The sequence below is a fragment of the Marmota marmota genome, unplaced genomic scaffold, assembly GCF_001458135.2.
Source record: "Marmota marmota marmota unplaced genomic scaffold, marMar, whole genome shotgun sequence".
NCBI lineage: Eukaryota > Metazoa > Chordata > Mammalia > Rodentia > Sciuridae > Marmota > Marmota marmota.
The window spans coordinates 17,652,202-17,660,518 of NW_026000174.1; the positions used below are offsets into that span (position 1 = coordinate 17,652,202).

The 8,317-nt window shown below is 34.0% G+C and overlaps 1 protein-coding gene across 1 annotated transcript; it reads right to left on the reverse strand.

The window, feature by feature from the left end:
* Positions 1-6,464: 6,464 nt before the first annotated feature.
* Positions 6,465-7,426, reverse strand: LOC107160988 (olfactory receptor 52Z1P-like). Its single transcript, XM_015507542.2, has one exon. The coding sequence runs from the start codon at positions 7,422-7,424 to the stop codon at positions 6,465-6,467; it is 960 nt and encodes a 319-aa protein (XP_015363028.1). The 5' UTR covers positions 7,425-7,426.
* Between the last annotated feature and the right edge of the window lie 891 nt (positions 7,427-8,317).

An 8,317-nucleotide genomic window follows, 5' to 3' on the forward strand; every position in this document is an offset into this window, starting at 1 on the left:
AATCAGAGTTTGGTGAGTCCCTACTTATCCCAGTTTTCAGCTACTCCTCCAGAGCTCTATTCTCAATTGCCTTCAGGTGAGGAATAGTCATTTTGGTCTAGTAAATTCTAAGATTCTGGCCAGAATATTAGTGTAAAAGGAAGTCTGCAGAAGAGACTAGAAATAGAAATATTTAAAATTCAAAAGCACAATATATTAATATACTATAATGATTTTACATCATCTGGAAATTTTGTATTATCTCATGATCTCAGTTAAAAGAAATTAATTGAAAATAAAGGGATAAAAAGTAGATTTCTTAAAAAAGGAATCAAATAATATCCTAGACAAGGAAGACAGACTTTGAGATAACAGAAATGATTCAGAAGAGGTCTATAGAATAACTGAAGAAAATTTAAGGACTTATTTAGTCTGATGACTGAATTTTCTCCAAACTTGACCCCTGACATCTTATATGAAAGTTCTCATTACATTGTGGCACATGCTTATAAGTCCAGCAATTTTGGAAGGTGATACAGGAGGATTGTAAGTTCAAAGCCAGCTTTGTCAACTTAGCAAGACCCTATCTCGAGAAAAAAAAAAATTCTCAAAAATGCCACTTTAAAAATTATGCATGAATCAAGAAAATCTCAAGTTATATATTGAAAAAATACTTAGGATTTCATGAAAATAGATTTAGGTTCTTTCTTCTTTTTCCCCTAGACTTTCCAAAATGACTCACTATGCTAGCAGACCCATGAATCATCACTTATTCCTATGCTAAATATCACAATATGCCAGAAATTCATAAAGCATATGTGGTTAATGGTGCTGATTCTCTGGTCAAAAGTGAGTTCATCAGAGAACATGCATTTGGGAGAAACTAGACAGTTCAGTCAATACAGTGATTTCCACAGTTTTGCAATTCTTAAATCTATGACAACATTCTGTACAGTCAGCTTTTCAATTTGAACAACCTTTTTCTTCTCCAAGGATAATCATTTGGAATAGGAATTCTCCTGGAGCAATAACAGTGTCTCTGACTTATTCAAAAATAAAGAGGCAATGTGTGAGCATTTCCTGACAAGTACAGATAGGGGGGTGGTGGGCAAGGGAGCATGTAAGTACCTATTTGTTAAATGGAGCTATTGTAATTGGAAACACTGGTAACAAAATAGTATGAGATAGCTTGAGGATAGTGAGGCTTCCTCTCTACTTGTTGTGAGATGGCTGTACTCTTACCAGGTACCTGCAGAGTATTGTCAGTTCTTCATATTACTGTTACCCATTGCTCGTCATTTTTTCTCCTCCATGGATTCATCTCATTCCCTTGAGTTTTGTGTTTTGTGCTCTGCGTGACAGAAAACAGTTATTGTCATGAACTCTAAACCATTCGATGCCAGGGTCATCTGCCAGTATCATATTGTAGACATCTCTGGGATGGTTTCTCACACTTTTCTTTTGTCTCTGCAATACAGATACATTTCCCTGTCTCTACATCTGTCTGAGACCATTGCTGTGTGTCCATCCTCCTACAAAACTCATAGCAAGTTCTCTAGCATTCTGAGGCACAGTATAAATTTCTTGAGATTGAATTGTAGAAGAAAGCTCCTAGCTACTGAGTATACTGTTCTCTACCAAGTGTATGTTGAAGATGGTGGAGGTATAAACATGGCCTGAGGGATTTCCTCATCCCTAGTTGAAGCCTTGAGAGAGCTAGTGAATTTTAAGTCAGTCCTCTTGGGTTCATGCACACTCAGTATACCTGCAATTATTTCTACACTTGCAGAAATCACCTCATTTTCTTCTTTTATTATTTCATTCCCAATAGGATAAGTGCAAAGAAATTGACATGTAAAAGTTTTATTCCTTTAAACAAAGTTCCTTTTCAGCTGTCCTTACTTTAAAAAAAAATCCAAAGTCCTCTTAAATGCTTACATATTCCTATGCCAATTCCATTCTATCTTTACAAATCCTTGTAATATTTCCTTTCATTAAAGCAAAGTTCTTCTCATTCTTTCTAGAAAGAAAAGTATATTTATACTTAATTACCTTTTATCATGTATTTCTCTCTTGGTCTTAAGTCTTATTCTTTTCAATTTTATTTTACTGAAACTTTTTTTGTAAATTCAATAACATTACCAGAACAGACATTTCTAAGTTCTACCATGTAGAACTCTAAGCAAATTATTACACGTCACTACTTTTTTATTCATCCCTCCCTTTTACCCCTTTTTCTTTGCTACTTTTCTTTCTTCTCTTCTTTCAAAAAGCAGTTGTGATATACTTCCTAATTGTGAGGAAATCATGCCATGTTCTGTGGATGCAAACAAACAAATGGCACAATCTTCACATTATTATTTCTGTGGGGCTACAAGTTGGCACGTCATTTATCATGAAAGCTTCTGTGAAATTTAAGAGATGAATGCACATGGTATCTTTCTCCTTGACAATTTCTAAGTTTCTACATTATCCTACATTTAGCTAACTAAAGAGCACTTGAGGTAATGTGGTGACATTTGTAAATTTAGTAAGAATGGTCTTGTGGATGACATTCACAGTGGATTTCAGCAAGTGTAAGAGAGAAGGATGACAATATAAAGGTCTTTCCAGAATTTCCTCTGTGAAGAAAGAATAAGAATGGTATTGGTTTAGATTGAATGGAATTGATCATAAAAACAGGTTGGCATCTGTGCCAATCCTGAACTTCTTAAATCATCAACAAATAATTTAGGCTAGTTTGGTTCCTGCCTCTTCTTCTGTTCTTTTTACTTTAGTTAAAATTTGGAACCCTAAAAGTTCTATCCTGAGTCTTTTCCCTCTTAAACTTCACAAACTTGCTAGTAATTCCACCTGCTCAAAATAATTTAGTTATTACTTTCATTTTACTAATCCCCTTAACATTATTTCCAGCTCAGATTTTTTTCCTTCTTTTGGGTAGGCCAGCATGTCCTACCCAAATTTCAGTTCATGACTTCATTGTTTGAAAAACTGTCACTGACCATTTAGCTCCAGAGTAGGCAAAAATCAATCAATTAATTCCAGTTTGTATGTAAAATTTCAAAACACCTTCACTCATGGACCAATACCTATCCATTTTAATAATGTTTTCATTAATCTACTGCTCATTTTTTTTATTAGTTGCTCAAGGCAATACAGTGATCTTGCTCATTCTTTAAAGGAGCATCAATCTCAATCTGTTTCCCTAGAATTCATGGGTATGCATTCATTCTGAAGCCTAGACCCATATGACATCCTAAATCTTTAGCAAAGTAAAATCCATTAAACTTATTTCTCTCCTCTGTAAAAAGAGAAAATGTCATTCAAAAATATTGTAAAAATGGGGACTGGGGCTGTAGCTCAATGGCAGAGTGCTTGCCTAGCATGTATGAGGCACTGGGTTCAATCCTTAACATGGCATAAAAATAAGCAAATAAAATAAAAATATTGTAAAAATGATTAATAAATTGGATGTCTATGATTTATACTCTTAAGTAGGACATCAGAAATATATTCATTTATTCCACAGTGTTTTATTACATAGAAGAGCATGACTCAACACCAGGACCTTATGTTCCTGAAAAGATTATAGTAATGATGAATTCTACTTCACTGATTAATTTTGCTAAGAGATTCAACATATTTATGAAATATCATCTTACACCTACTATTTATATCTAAAAAACAAGAAATGTTTGCTTCCTTTGTTATCTAATTATCTCCTTTTTCTCTTTCACCTATAATTTATCCAAAGACAAATTTGAGCTGAATGTGCTTTCCTTATTCTTTGTTTTTTCCTAACTATCCCCCCACCTAATTTTGTATTCATTCCTAAATGTATTTTTGTTTTCCTAATTTACATTTTACAATTTTGCATTTTGTTATAATTCTGCTATTTTTTTTAGTTTTGTGCTCCTTATAGATTGAGTTGTCTCGGAAGCAAACTTTGATGGGGAGATTTGTGGAGAAGATCAATTAAAAACCAAGAGTTGTATTAATATCAGATATAAAATAATGGAAAGAAACTTAGGGAGATGAGTTGTTTTGAAGTCTTTGTGGTCTTTGTCACAGAGTTTTATCATTTTTTAGGTCACTGAGAGCAGAGCAAAAGTCACAGAAGTAAACTTTATTCTTGAGACTATATAGTTCTTGAATCTGCCCCCAGGGAGAAGGCAGATTGCTATTCTCTCATCTAGACAATATATCCTGACTCTCTGATTCTCAGATTTTGACAATACTGTCCAGCTTCTCACTCATGTGTGTTTCTGTTCTCACTTTATCAATCTCGGAATCTTAGAATATTTTGTTTTTGCTTTTGTTAATTCTATGTGGGAGAGCATGTTCATTTTCTTAAATCTCCTCAAGTTTTATGGTGTTCTAATTTTGGGGGGTGGTGTCTAGCTGAAAGAGGTTTAGTGGTCAAGGAGACAAAAGAAAATAAAAAATTATCTTCATATTTTCTAAAGTTATAACTCAGTGATGCTTTAAATACAAAAATATTAATATTTAAAATATATAGACCTTAGTTTCTATTGACACTTGCTCTAAGAACTTGAGGAATTTACCTGTAGATTCAATGCCTATGAAATTCAGGTACAGTTACTCACATTTAAATATAAATAACCTTTTAAAATTGTTGTGAAGGAGTATAAGTTTCGTGGCAGAATGCCTAAAGCATAGTAGAAGAAAAAATCAACTACTTTGAATTTAAATGTGGTGTGAAACCCAAATATTTTGATATTAAAAATATATCTGAGCAGCATGCAAAGGTTAAGGAAAGTATGAGTGGTAAAAATTAATAGTCTTTCTGTTTTAGTCTGCTCTAGCAATGGAAATAACATAGAAAAGTCCATTTATAGCTTTTCTTCATTTTTTTCTTGTATGTTTGTGTGTTTGTAAATAAAATAAGTGTGTCTATAGGGAGAGAGTGTGTGGAGATATATATATATATATATATATATATATATATATATATGTCTATATCTATATATATATGTAACTCCGAGAGAATGTCTTGGGCCTTAGAGAAGAGTTTGTAAAAATATGTATTGAAGAATAGATATTCAGTAGATTAGACACAAGGGAATGAAGGAAAGGGAAGAGGATAGAAAAAGGAAAAACAAAGAATGAATCCAAAATATTTTTCTATGTACTTATATGAATATACCATAATGAATCCACCTTCATTTACATCAATAAGAAGGGGGTCCTAACTAGAATAAGATGTATGCCATGCTTGTACAATTGTATCAAAATGATTTCTACTGTCATGTATAACTAAAAAGAACCAATAAATGTTTTTTTAAAAAATGTAAATTGTTCTGAAGGAATTGGGTATAGTCTGGAGACAAGCTAATAGAATATAAGTGTTTTAGAATGATAGCTGCATAAGTCAGATATATCTCTACCCAAACAGTGTCCAATGGCATTAGGCAATTATAAAATAACCATTATTATGATAAAAATTACTTTAAACAAGTTTAACCTTTCTGGTGTGATTATATCCTCTTTAAATGCAATTTTCTTTGCAACATTCTAGATAGTATTCTATTGGATTTTATTTTTAGTTTTTCTAAATATTTTTTGTTGTTTCTAGGTATGGAAACCATTTACTTGTTTAATAAACCCTCTGTTAGATACCAGGATGTTCCTTTGATGATTTTGGCCTAACATCCCCAATGAGTAGGAGAAAATAGCTTTTAAATCATTCATGTGTTCCCATGTGGGTTAATTTAATGTTATTCATTATTTTATATTCAACATTATCCATTCATTCAATATATATATTTTATGTTTATGCCATAAAATAAACTGAGATATCCATGAATCAGACAATGTCTCATTTAGACATAATATTTTAATTCAAGAAATATGTTATAGCAAAATAATTATAATATGGTGCTTTCCTGTCTTTGGTCGATGTATTTGTTTCTAGCAGTAGAAGTGGTTTACATTTCAGCAAAAATTCATATTAACTATAACAATATTCAATGACTTTCCACTTCCATTTCCTATATCTACATAGGAATAGTCAAGTCAGGACATACCACACATCTTGGGGGCTGGTGTGATTGTAAAGGGAAGAATCCATCTGTGCTGCTCAGTTTCCCTTGAATGAAGGATAGTGCAAGGTTAAGGATTCAGGAGCACCACCTTAGGCTGAATGTCATCTGATCTAACTTTTCCCAGTATTTTCATCTGTATTTGCTCCACCCCAAATATTTCCACTTTAACAGTTTCTCTTTGTGTCCTTAGGATAAGTTGAAATGCATGATGGTAAGATTTCTAGAAATGTTGAAAAAGTAGTTTTCAAAATATTTGACTACCTTCAGTAACTTAGTGTAAATTTATGACAGATACTATCCTTTTTAAGATTTTGTGGTGTTTTCATAGATTTCTTTTATTTCTGTTCCTCACAGAAAGAGATTTTTAAGAAAGAAAACATTTTATTTGGAAATATACAGTATTGCATGCTATTTATCATTTTAACAACATGTACTCATAGAGGAGAAAAGCAAAACCACTTGCTCTTGAATTTGTTTGGTCTTCACCCCATAGATAATAGGATTGAGCATAGGGGGCACCACCACATAGAGGTTGGCCACTAGGATGTGGATGTGGCGAGGGATGGTTTTGCCTCCAAAGCGATGGGCAAAAAATGAAAAGAATGCTGGTGTATAGAACATAAGGATGACGCAGATGTGGGAACCACATGTGTTAAGGGCCTTAAATCTGGCAGCCCAGGAAGGGATCTGAAACACTGTGCAAAGTATCATTATGTAGGACATAATGATGAAAACTATATCCATCCCTGTAGAGAGTAGGGCCACAGTCAGGCCATATATTATGTTGACATTGATATTGTCACATGCCAATCTGGCAATGCCCATGTGCTCACAGTAGGAATGAGGAATGATGTTTTTCCCACAATATAAAAGTCGGTATACCAGGAAGATGAATGGACAGCAGATGAAAAAGCTCCTGACCATAGCCGCAATGCCAATCTTACCAATGACTGAGGAGGTAAGGACTGTGGTATATCTCAGTGGGTAACAGATGGCCACATAACGATCGAAAGCCATAGCCAGGAGGATAGCAGATTCTGCCACAAAGATGAAGTGTATGAAGAACATCTGGGCCACACAGCTACCAAAGGATATATCTGTGGAATGGAACCAGAAGATAGCCAGCATTTTGGGAGCTGTGGCTGTGGAGAGAAGGATGTCTGCTAAGGCCAGCATAGAGAGGAAGAGATACATGGGCTCATGGAGACTGCGCTCAGTTATAATCAGGAAGAGCAGGAAGAGGTTCCCTACTACAGCCACAATGTACATGGAACAGATAGGGATGGAGATCCAGGTATGCAAATCTTCCAGTCCTGGGATTCCAGTCAGAACATACCACACATCCTGGGGGCTGGTGTGGTTGTAAAGGGAAGAATCCATCTGTGCTGCTCAGTTTCCCTTGAATGAAGGAGAATGCAAGGTTAAGGATTCAGGAGCACCACCTTAGGCTGAATGTCATCTGATCTAACTTTTCCCAGTATTTTCATCTGCATGAAATGACAGTAAGATGGATTGCCTATCATAAAATTCTATTTCTCCTCTAACCTAATTAATTCTTGCATCTCAGAAAATAATTATCATTTAATAACTGCCCAACATGACATAGTATTACACATTTATAAACTTAAGTCTTTATAATGGCCTTTTGAAAACACCTCTGCAATAATCCATAACACAGATACATATGAAAAAGGTGCTCCACATTCTTTTATCCTTTTACCATAGCTCCTACTGGATTCTGTCAGATCGGGTAAATCTAAAAGCTTTAATTTTAACCACTATTGTCTACTGCCTTTAAAAATAAAACAAAATACAAAAATATAGAATCAATTTTTTCATATCCCTGAGAAAAATAGATATGAAATGGAGTTTGCTGCTTGTAAAAAAGTAAATTAAGTTGACAACACAGATTTCAAGCAATATAGCATATATGCCCTCTTTTACATTGATTGACCACTGTCTTGATGATAAACATTATGCCAGTCATTGATAACACAGTGAATTACACTAATCCCTGTCTGCTAATCAATCCATTCCTCAAAACTGAATGAGACATTAAAAATCTAAAAGATTTGCAATACCAAGCTGAGTTGGGTTCTTACATGTAGGTGCCTAGTATGTGATAAAGAAAAAGCATTAAATTCTATTACACTTAGGTCACTGATTAAAAATTAGACAATGTTCTTTATATGACTAAGTGCACCATCACAGCAAATAATTCAGTATTTTCACATTAGAAAGCAAATGCAGTCCTTAAACAAAAGAAGGAAGAA